This window comes from Leucopleurus acutus (assembly GCF_964270905.1).
Source record: "Leucopleurus acutus genome assembly, chromosome: 13".
Classification (NCBI taxonomy): domain Eukaryota; kingdom Metazoa; phylum Chordata; class Mammalia; order Artiodactyla; family Delphinidae; genus Leucopleurus; species Leucopleurus acutus.
Genome location: NC_139155.1, coordinates 43,486,502 through 43,498,615, shown reverse-complemented (window position 1 = coordinate 43,498,615; position 12,114 = coordinate 43,486,502). Strand labels below are relative to the sequence as shown.

General features: G+C 41.4%; 1 protein-coding gene and 1 long non-coding RNA gene across 2 annotated transcripts in view; one reads left to right on the top strand and one right to left on the bottom strand.

Moving 5' to 3' along the window:
• LOC309970932 overlaps positions 1-12,114 on the bottom strand; it is a 371,169-nt gene that overhangs the window by 92,283 nt on the left and 266,772 nt on the right. The gene's annotated exons all lie outside the window — the stretch shown is intronic.
• The window catches only part of MEP1B (meprin A subunit beta), a gene marked incomplete at both ends in the record, with an annotated part of 66,522 nt that overhangs the window by 36,138 nt on the left and 18,270 nt on the right, over positions 1-12,114 (top strand). The window contains one exon of the mRNA XM_082853051.1: positions 4,161-4,299. Within this exon, the coding sequence (XP_082709177.1) occupies positions 4,161-4,299 (139 nt within the window). The remainder of the gene's footprint in view (positions 1-4,160; positions 4,300-12,114) is intronic.

Genomic DNA, 12,114 nt, shown 5'->3' with positions numbered 1-12,114 from the left:
TTCTGCCCGGGTGGGGCGGGCAGGGGAGCGGAGGGGTTGAAACTGCAATTAAGTTAGGTATTAAGTCTTGGTTTGCTGATGCAAGGTTAGCACAAGTGACTCTATTTGGGGCCTGCTGTCTCTTTTTTCTTTTTTTTGCGGTATGCGGGCCTCTCACTGTTGTGGCCTCTCCCATTGCGGAGCACAGGCTCTGGACGCGCAGGCTCAGCGGCCATGGCTCACGGGCCCAGCCGCTCCACGGCATGTGGGATCCTCCCGGACCGGGGCACGAACCCGTGTCCCCTGCATCGGCAGGCCGACTCTCAACCACTGCGCCACCAGGGAAGCCCCTGCTGTCTCTTTTTTAACACACTCCACTGAGGAGCCAGCCATACCTCAGGAGTGGGAGATGATACATCTGATCTGCCCTTTAAGTACTACCTATACAGAACATACGTTAACTCTTTAAGAAGAAAATTATCAAGCAAAGCCAAACTAAACCAAACCTCTACTTGTGGAACAAACAGAAAAGAAATTGTTCTGGTAAGTATGTGTGATAATGTGATTTCTAGTAAGAAATATATATTTGGTCTTCCTGTTCCTGCTGTAGTGCTCCTAAAAATCTTGGAATTTCCTAAGCGATGAGAACTGTAAAGGTGTCTTATGTTAGTGAGGTGACTTTCGGAACTCACCTAAGGATGGGGTCTAGTTGCCAGGGGAACTGACCAAGATTAAAGGGTTGGAAATTTCATCCCACCCCCTGATTTCCAGGGAAAGGTGGGACTGGAGGTGGAATCAATCACCAATGGCCAATGACTTAATCAGTTGTGCCTGTATAATGAAGCTTCCATTGAACCCCAAAAGGCTGTGGTTTGGACAACTGGGTTGGTGAACACATGGCAGGATGGGGAGAGTGGGCTGCTTAGGGAGCATGGAAGCTCCACTCCCTTCCCCCATACCTTGTCCTACACATCTCTTTCATCTAGCTATTCCTGAGTTATATCCTTTTATAATAAGACAGTAATCTGGTAAGAAAAATGTTTCTCTGAGTTCTATGAGCTCCTCTAGCAAATTAATCCAACCCAAGGAGGGGGGTCATTGGATCAGAAGTGTGGGTGGCGACCTGGATTTGCAACTGACATCTAGGGTACCACTAAGTCCTTAATTTGCGGAGTCTGATGCTATTTCCGGGTAGATAGTGTCAGAACTGAGTTGAATTGTAGGACAGCCAGCTGGTGAAGGGGAATTCCTTGGTGGTGTGGGAAATGCCTGCCTCTCCTGCCTGCACGCCCACTCCTGACATCGGAATTGGGAGCAGAATCATCTGTATGGGAAAGTGAGGTAAAAATCTAACAGTGTGACTGAGACTGCAAAGGAGTTCCTCAGACTGAAGAGTTTGCTTTACCAAGGAATTTATTATTTGACCTGCTAATCCAAGGACTAAGCCTCAGACTTAAGGCTCTCCTCAGCTCTGCTTTCAACTGCTCTTGGCCTCCTGAAGACGTGAGGCCTGGATTGCAGTTTCTGCCATTCAGTAGGCCCTTCTGTTCCAGAGCTCATGGCTAGAAGAGGTTCCAAGAATATCCTGAGCTCCCTTCCCAGCTCCCTGTCTGTCCAGCCACACGTGGACCCCACAGAAACAGATCTTCCAGAGGCTTGGTAAAGTCATGCACGGGCAGGCGTAGGGGGAAGAGGGAAAAGGTTAGATATTTTTAATTTTGTAAGTGATTAAATTGTTTGCAGGTTCCAAATCACTACATTAGGACATCTAAACTGTAAGGAGAATTTTTTAAAAAGGAATCTTATTTGTACATCTTTCATATAACTACCTCAAGTGTATATAGCTCAGATAATGCGTTGAGTTAGCTATCTGGGTTTTTTTTTTTTAATACATTTATTTATATATTTATTTATTTTTGTCTGCATTGGGTCTTGGTTGCTGTGCCGGGCTTTCTCTGGTTGTGGTGAGCGGGGGCTACTCTGTTGCGGTGTGAGGGCTTCTCATTGCGGTGGCTTCTCTTGTTGCAGAGCACGGGCTCTAGGTGTGCAGGCTTCAGTAGTTGTGGCACACGGGCTCAGTAGTTGTGGCTCGAGGGATCTAGAGCACAGGCTCAGTAGTTGAGGTGCAAGGGCATAGTTGCTCCGTGGCATGTGGGATCTTCCAGGACCAGGACTCGAACCCACGTCCACTGAATTGGCAGGTGGATTCTTAACCATCGTGCCACCAGGGAAGTCCCAGTTTTGTTTTGTTTTGTTTTCCTTTTCCAAGTATTTTCAAATATTACATGTTTTTTGGGGTTGACTTGTGTTCTTACTCTAATGGTCACCATAAAAAGATTTAAGTTTTTGTCATCATTTTCTGATGATTGTATAACCAACAAAAACAAAGTCATCCCCAGGTCCTTAAGGACTACCTTTCTGAATGAGTAGCTTTATATCAAAGGTGTCCCCTTTCTGGGGAATGACTCAGTCTTCATAAACCTTAATGAGAGTGATTTGGTACCCTCCAAAGCAGCTAGGATTATGCAACATTTCCTTTTAGATGGAGCCTTGGAAAACTATCACATGTAAGGAGCACGTGGGGTTGCCAGGTTGGTGTGATAATGCGCCAACTGATAAGGCACCTGCACTGTCATCAATGTACAACAAACCCTTGCTTATCTGTAACTTAGCCAGACTCCTCATCCGACTCCCACGGGTGTTCTCCGCTTCCATAGTTCGGCAGTATTTCATGAATTAATTTTCGTAGCCTGAAAGCTCCTAAGTTAATATTAAGATAACTATAAAAAAGGTAGTTAATATCAGAAAAGAACTGAATATACTTCTCTCCTTGGAAGCTCTAACAATCCCAAGAAACTTATCTATTTTCTATTCTTAATCCTCTTAATCTGCCTCCAATTTGTGTCTTCTTTTGGCTGCCGCTGCCTCTGGTTATAATTTCTTGGATCATTTATAGTAACAATATAAGAAGGAACAAGGAAGGAAGGGAAAGCTAAGAATGATAGCCCTGAGTGACAGATGGGAATGTTTTCTCGAGATAATTCTATCAGAGTCCACTGACTAGTGGCATTCATAAACTATGTGATATGCCAATCGACAAGTAGCCCACAAAAAAACCTCCCCATTAACTAGAACCCATTTAAACAGGTGTCACCCCTGTGCTTTGATCTCTCAGCTAGTAAATCCGTGAGCTGAGATTTTATAAACAGATAAGGTAGGGAGTCCCTGGAGAAAGAGAACCAGGCATGGCTTTCCTGACATAAGAGAAGCCATTTTTGGCCTAAGGCATTTTGTGATCTAAGCCTGGCCTCATGCACTCCTGCCCTTGAACAGGTCTCAGTAATTAATGATCTTAACGGAAGTGAGGGAATTCAGGAACAAGGGAAAAGCAGTCAAGAAACAGTTCAGCAACAAAACAAGGTCCTGATTCTTCCTCAAGGGATATCATACCAATCTGATACATATCTGCGTTCTGCAGGAACTAAGGTCCCCCCATCCAGGTGGAGGATGGTAATGACCTGCTGAGACCCCAGACTGGTTGGAACTTAAGGGATGATGATCTTAACCTTTTCTGACCCTCTTGACTTCAATCAGCTGAAGCCTGGATGCTGGTAAACTTTGCCCCAATTCTATGCTGAATTCTCTTCTGCTCAAGCCCCTTCATGAATATGCATATACCACCCAAACCCCTTCATGAATATGCATATACCTTTAGCTTGAAATTTCCCCAGTTTTGCTGTTTGGGGAGGCACTGCTCTGGGAAAGATCCCTGGTGTTCTCCCTACTTGCTGCAAGAAATAAATCCTTCCTTCTCCTGCTCTTTGAATTGGTTACGTCTTTTGGCTCGACACCCACCAAGAGGCGAACCCAATTTTGGGGTAACAATTTGACCAGGACCTTCTGACTCAAGAGTCTAGGCATTTAACCACTGCTCCCTAGCAGAGTCTATGAGAAATGAGAAAGAAAGTGTAGCTTTCTTTAAGGAAGCACAACTGCTGTTTAGTCATAGACATCCCAGTGGAATTCCAGAGAAGTAAGAAAGATAAATTCTAGAAACAGCTGAGTTGAAACTTGACTTTTGGTTGTATAATTCAGGACTCCTTGGCTTATAAGTGAAGAAGTGGTAAGTTTGCTTAAGCAAATGGGGACTGTATTGGCTTGCGAATTCTGACCTTTGGAAGGCTGGGTTCGAGCTGGCCCCAGGAATGAATGGAATCAGGAACGTGTGTGCTACCAGTGCTACCAAGTCTCATTCTCAGCCGTCCCAGTTCCACCTCTTTGTGTGTGCTGGCTTTGTTCTACTAAACCAGCTCCTCTGTGGTAGGGGATGGGGTGCTGGTGCTGCCAGACTCAGGTCCTAACGGCTCTGCCGCAGACAGGATGTGGTGCTTTCTGCCTCCAGCCCCATTCTGCAGTATCCTGGGGAAGGGTTTTGATTGCCATGGCTTAGCTTATGTGCCACTTTCTTGCGGCCAAGGGTAAGGTGCCCTGTTCAGCCCAGTCTGGTTCAGTGCACACACTGTGGCAAAGGAGCGGGATGGAATGGATGCTGGGAAATCACTGTGGATTGGATGCCCACTCTATTTTGTGCCTGCTATAGGTAACTGATGTAGGAATGACCAAAAATTTTTAAAAATTTAAAGAAAGGATAAGATTGTGTTTTATACAGTTATGCTACAGGCCAGGTTTGATTCCTTAACCAGATGACCGTGCAATTAGACTCATTACTTATCCTCTTCTCTATTTGAAAAACCACTAATATAACATTATATGTCAATTATACTTTAAAAAAACTCCTTAAAATATATCAAATTATACACTTAAAAAAAAGAAAAAAGACAAAAACCACAGGTACTGGGGAGGGAATTGGGGGGTGATTTCCTGCTACATATCCTTCTGCAAGACACAGTCAACCCTGGTATCAGAGCCCCCTTCTCACCACATCCTGCCTTCCTCCCCTGCTCACCACCCCCATTCATAGGCTGCATTATTCTGGAAGACTTCAGGGAAAAAGAAAGTAGTTAATGGCCCCCCAAAGTTGGTGATTATGAGATACATCCCACATAGTTATTCTTTTTTCTTTTCTTTTTTTTTTCTTTTTTGTTTTGCACTACGCGAGTCTCTCACTGTTGTGGTTTCTCCCGTTGCGGAGCACAGGCTCCGGACGCGCAGGCTCAGCGGCCATGGCTCACGGGCCCAACCACTCCGCGGCATGTGGGATCTTCTCGGACCTGGGCACGAACCCGTGTCCCCTGCATCGGCAGGCGGACTCTCAACCACTGCGCCACCAGGGAAGCCCCCACATGGTTATTCTTTAGAGATCTTTTTCTCATTCATTAAAAGGAATGAAAGACTGCCACTCTATTTAGCATTTGAATTTCTTATACTTAATCATGTTTTCTTTCCATTCGGTTTTAAAAATTGCATATGTTAAGATTTGTTGAAATAAAAACAATTGCTTAATTTAGCACTAGAGATAGTCTTATCAGACAAAAGAAAAAGCCTTAGTTACGATCTAAAAATTCTGATGATAGTTAAAAAGGAAACACTAATTGTAAATAATGGGAATAAAGAAATAAATATTTCGGGCTTCCCTGGTGGCGCAGTGGTTGAGAGTCGGCCTGCCGATGCAGGGGACACGGGTTCGTGCCCCAGTCCGGGAAGATCCCACATGCCGCAGAGCGGCTGGGCCCGTGAGCCATGGCCGCTGAGCCTGCGCGTCCGGAGCCTGTGCTCCGCAACGGGAGAGGCCACAACAGTGAGAGGCCCGCGTACCGCACACACACACAAAAAGAAATAAATATTTTAATTTTGTAATTATTAGTCAGTTATTGCAAAATTCAAAAGAATCTAGAAAAAAATTGCCAGAGGTAATAAGTTCTCCTAATTGTATATATAACGTAAATATTGAAGATTTATTAGTCTATGTGTGTGCCATAATGCTAAAATATACAATGATAATGAAAGATTCTCTTTTTTTCTTTGTGCAAATATTGAATTACTAAGAATTAACTCAGGACACACAACATTTAAGAAAATCATAAAAAGCTTAACATGAAAAATAAAAGAGGACAAGAATAAATGGACAGATACATAACATTCCCAGTTGAGAATTTTAAATAAAGGAGACAATAATCCTAACTAAATATAATACATAGGTTTATGCATCATTGATGCATTATCAAGGGAAGTTATAACAGAATAGAAAATAGAACTTGACAATCTGATAGTCACCGAGAGCACTAAAAGGATTCAATATGAATTTATAAATGTGTACATATTTACATAAAATTGATCATATTTGAAACACTTCAGAAAGTAATGAAAACCAGAACATTATAGTACTGAGTCAAAAGAAGAAGAATTGCCCAAAGGTTTCTATTCCATTGCTCATATATTATAAAATGAATGTATGACAGAACAGGAGCAATACAGCAACCAGAGGGTAATTCTGCCCTCAGCTTGCTTCTCTGCCTCCTTGTTTCCAGGGCTGAGTATCTTCCATGTACTTGGCTAACTGGACTCAGGGCCTACCAGGTCTCTCTCTTCTCTACACACACATCTAAAGGTGCAGTTCACTATGCTGCTGTACCTTGCATCTGGCAACATCTCAGGCTTTTGGTGCAGGTGTTAGTTGAGAGGTCCCAGTTGCAGGCTCCAGCCCAGTTTCATCACAGGGATACACTGGGAGTATTAGACACTAGCTCAGTTCTATCAAAGTGATACTTTCTTCTTTGCTATTTCTTATAGCAAATTTTTGGGAAGCCTGAGGGAAGGCTTGGATGGATATGGCTGACAGAGGTGGACTTGAGAATGACTGCTTCCCTGACTATAATACAATATAAACTCACTATAAACTCTTCTTAAGTCATTACTAAGATTATTGTGGTAACTGGATAGCAGGATAGGGAAAATTAATTTAGATTTATACTTAGTTTATATACTGCAATGAATTTGAAACTGTTTAGAGGCTTAAACATTAAAAAGTATATGAAAAACTGGAGGCAAACAGGATAGCATATGTTTCCCTAGCCTGGGCAGTAAAATTAAATTATCGTTAACGGTAACATCAACATAATAAAGGCCATATATGACAAGTCCACAGCTAAGGTCATATTCAATGGTGAAAGGTTGAAAGCTTTTTCTTTTCTTTTTTTTTTTGTGATACGCGGGCCTCTCACTGTTGTGGCCTCTCCTGTTGCAGAGCACAGGCTCCGGACATGCAGGCCCAGCGGCCATGGCTCACGGGCCCAGCTGCTCTGCGGCATGCGGGATCCTCCTGGACCGGGGCACGAACCCATGTCCCCTGCATCGGCAGGCGGACTCTCAACCACTGTGCCACCAGGGAAGCCCCAAAAGCTTTTTCTTTAATATCAGCAACAAGACAAGGGTGCCCACTCTAGCCACTCCTACTCAACATAGTACTGGAAGTCACAGCCAGAGCAATCAGGCAAGAGAAAGAAATAAAGGGCATTCAAATTGGAAAGGAAGATGTAAAATTGTCTATGTTTGCAGATGATGTGATCCTATTTAAAGAATATCCTAAAGACACCACCAAGGAACTAATAAACAAATTCAGTAAACTTGCAGGATATAAAATTAACATACAGAAATTAATTGAGTTCTATGCACTAACAGTGAAATATCTGAAAGAGAAACGAAGAAAACAGCCCCGTTTATAATAGATTCACTTTGTTGTACAGCAGAAACTAACACAACATTGTAAAGCAACTCTATCCCAATAAAACAAAACAAACAAACAATAAAACATTTGTGAATAAATTTAACCAAAGAGGTGAAAGATTTGTACACTGAAAAGACTGATAAGATTTGTACACTGAAAAGACTGATAAGACTGGTAAAAGAAACTGAGGAAGACACAAGTAAATGGAAAGATGTCATGTATTCATGGATCAGAAGATTTAATATTGTTAAAACGTCCACATTGCCCAAAGCCATCTATAGATTCAATGCAATCCCTATCAAAATTCCAATCCCAGTTTTTATAAAAATAGAAAGTCCTAAAATTCATATGAAACCACCAAAGACCCCAAATATAATAGGGAAAAACTGTGTATTCTGTTACAAATTAATCGTTAAAGGGATGTTGCCTATAAGCTTAAATTATACCTAATGGCCCATCTCTGGGAAGCCTGCCTCCCCAGGTAATGAGCATTAAGCTAAAATACCTTTGTCAGTTTCCCAAGAAACATTCTGACCAGGTCCACCTGTGAATAACTGCAGGGAGATAGAAATCATCCCATGCCCTCCGGAGGCGGACCAGAACCCGGAAGTGTTTGGCTTTACTCCCTCCCCTCTAGTATAAAAGAAGCCTGACTTCTCACTCAGGCAAGATGGTTGTTTGGTACAGGAGCCTTTACTTTTCTCGGTCTGCGGGCTTTCTGAATAAAGTTGCTATTCCTTTGCCCCTACAACTCATCACTCCATTTATCGGCCTGCCGTGAGGCAAGTAGTACGAGCTTGGACTCAGTAACACATTTTGGCCCAGCCAGCCAGGAGGCTTGTTGCTTGTGGCTAGCCAACCCCGGTTGGGCCCTAGCAGCTGCTGGGACCACTTGTCCTGAGGATCTTTTCTTCAAAATTCCCCAAAGTGGCACCGGCTCCCCCAGGGCTTGGCAGTTGGAGTGAAGAATCGACATTTGGGATCCGAGGGGCTTCATACAGTAGGGTAAGTTGCTCCGGTGTGTACAGCCGGGAACTTTATTTCCTCTCTGGGGCTTTTTGTTCGGAATAAACCAATTTCTTTTGTATTTGAGTGGGGTACCCTGTTGGAGAGAGGAAAGAGCTGTTGGACTTTTACCGAATTTGTGAACCGGTTTGTTGGTTTCTTTGGACGCTAGCATTTGTGTGTGCCGTTTGTGGTTTTTTGGCTTGAATTTCTGTCTTTAAAAATAGAGAATGTTTCGGGCTTACCTGGTGGCGTAGTGGTTGAGAATCCGCCTGCCGATGCAAGGGACACGGGTTCGTGCCCTGGTCTGGGAAGATCCCACAGGCCGCGGAGCGGCTGGGCCCGTGAGCCATGGCCGCTGGGCCTGCGCGGCCGGAGCCTGTGCTCTGCAACGGGAGAGGCCACAACAGTGAGAGGCCCGCGTACGGCAAAAAAAAAAAAAAAAAAAAAAAAAAGGGAATGTTTCAACTGTCCCTAAAGAAAGTGCTCTCAGGAGCATTTTGGATAAGTGATCTGATTACAGCTATGAACCCATGGGTGAGAAGAGGATGATATTTTATTGTTACATTGTGTGGCCACAGTACCTGTGAGGATCTCCACAAGGGGGTTAGGCAGGGTTATCTTGGGACTCTGTACCATGTACTTCTACCCTTGCTGTGTTAATTACATCGTTTATGGTCTCCTGTGTCACAGGTGTATGTAAAACCCCAAGATTGAACTTGAGGGTTTATTTAGGATTTTCTGTTTGTCCTTTAGGTTTTTTGTTTCATTTTGTTTGGTTCTGTTTCTCCATTTACAGCCAAATCGGTTTTGTGATATTTAAAACTTTTACTAATGGAGGAAAGGAACGGGTAAAAAACAAAAAACCTGTCTGTTCTTGTCCAAGAGTGAGACATTCCCAGGAAGAAGAGAAACGTTCTAGTTGGTTCCTAAAATCGCCAAAATCTACACGTAGAAATAGAAGTGTCTTTTCCATAAATACTAGTAAAAAGTGTTTAGCCATCTAGACAGGTGACCTTGATTTGTCCCATCTACCAGAAACCCAATTTGAATCCAACCTCTTTTGTAACTGGTGGGTTTTACCTTGTACCCAATTCATGGCTGAAATTTTGGAACGGGAACTGTGAGGCCCCTGTGTTTTTTTGTGTGTTTGTATGTGTGTTAATAGTTGTGTGGCATTTCCAAAATTAATTGTCTTTAAGGAAATTAAGTGCTTATATATATACTCATATAAAAAACTGGCCAGAATGAATTTTGGGTTCACATGATCTAGGAAATATTTGGTATTAATATCTGGTATCAGAGTTAACTTAAGCTTGTTGGCTTGATTAATACAGACATGTCTTTTGAGTCATCAACGTTAAGCATAATATTTTTATTGTACTTAGGTTTACTAGAAATTAAATAAGACCTTATTATTCTTCTTACAAAATATGTCAGCAAGAAAAATAATATGATAAAGCTTTTGAGTAAATAAAATAGAGGTAAATTAGTTAAGAGTTTTAGGTAAACTCTATAGAAATAATTACGTTTGGGGAATGTCTATGTAAAATAGTCTCAAGATTTTGTATTTTGAAACTAAACTAAATTAAATGAAGAGAATTCATTGACTATCTGGGTCATTTCAAATAGGATAAACTATTAGAACATTATTTGCTGGGCATATCTAAATTTGCCTATCTTTGCCTTCTCCAGAGAGTTTGTCAATCAGGAAATGCTGGTATGAGAGTTTACAAGTACTTGCTTCTTGGTTTTCACTAGAGATTAAGGTTTTAAGGTTAAGAATTATAAGGGAAACATTTCAGTATGCAAAGATGTAGGATGTGTGTCTTCAGCAGAGAAGGTATGAGGAATGAAAATGCATTTTGTAAAAGGGAAAAAGGTGGTTTTGTCCTAGAGCTGGTTGTTTCTGAATGGAAAAGAAAGTGAGGGACAGAGTAATATGGATACAAAAAGTTTGTGGAGGAGGAACACTGAAAGAGTTTCGTGCATAGTCAGGATTGGCTAAGATTGAACTTAAGAAAATGAATTTTAAAGGTAAAGTGGCACAAAACCTGAATTTGGTTCTCTAAGAGGACAAAGTTTTCTTAAAATATTGAACTGCTTTTGGTAATAGATTGCGAGTTTCTTTGTTTAAGTGATCTGTACTTGCCTTTGAGCTCTTTTATTATCGGTGGTTAAAACTTTTTGATATTTTTGACAAAGTTCCCAAAGATCAAATTCTAAATGAAGTTCACTTGACCTCTAGCTAACTTTGAGGTTTTCCCAAGGGTCCCTGGAACAACTCAAATTATTTTCTGTCCATCTCAGAGAGAGAAATATTAAACTAATTAGGCTTATTTGGTATGTTAAATTATGTGGGCAGCATCATCAAATAAGTGGTGATAAAACTTCTTGTATCATGTGGGTAAATGCTATTAATGTACACATTCTGGAAATCATATGGAACTCCTAAAGTTCTAGTATATCCTGGTAAATGATAGCAGTCATAATTTTATTTTATTTTTGTTTTTTTTTCATAATTTTATTTTTTAAAAAATTTTTATTTTATCTTTTGGCCACACCGTGCAGCATGTGAGATCTTAGTTCCCTGACCAAGGATTGAACCTGTGCCCCCTGCATTGGAAGCATGGAGTCTTAACCACTGGACCACCAGGTAAGTCCCATCAGTCATAATTTTAGTAATTATCTTAAATTGCTGTGTGTCACAGCAGTAACCAAGTTTCTTTTCAATTGCATTGTAATCCCAGTTGGTTGATGCCAAAGCAAAAAGGCAACCTTTTAATGGTTAGAGGTGATCAATTGCTATTTATGGTTTTACAGTGGCTTTTGAATGACTCTTTAGCTATTTTGTGAAGAGCAGGGAAGAATGATGAAATTCTTATGTGCAAGCATTTGTGCTAATACATCAGGGAAAATAAGAAAAGGAAGGGAATGAGAGTGAGGATATGTTGCTTCAAACCTTAACCCCTCCCTTTGAGCTAGCTGTCCCAGCCGCTCTGGCCATTATGCCAGTCTTAATCGGTGGTGGAAGAATGGTCTCAGAATTGTCTCAATTGGCCTTTTAAGTTTAATAGTAAAAGACTGATTAATGATAACAATGCATCATAAAACCTTCAGAAGGAAAGGAGAATATTTTGTGAACAATTTGTTTTGTGTGTAGCAGTTTTAAGTTATTTTTATTTTTTTAATTATTAAAAAAATTTTAATTGAAATATAGTTGATTTACAATGTTGTGTTTCAGGTGTACAGCAAAGTGATTCAGTTATATATGTATATATCCTTCTTTAGATTCTTTTCCCTTATAGGTTATTACAAAATATTGAGTACAGTTCCCTGTGCCATACAGTAGGTCCTTGTTTATCTATTTTATATATAGTAGTGTGTATATGGCAATCCCAAACTCCTAATTTATCCCTCCCCCTGTCCCTTTGCCCTTTGGTAAC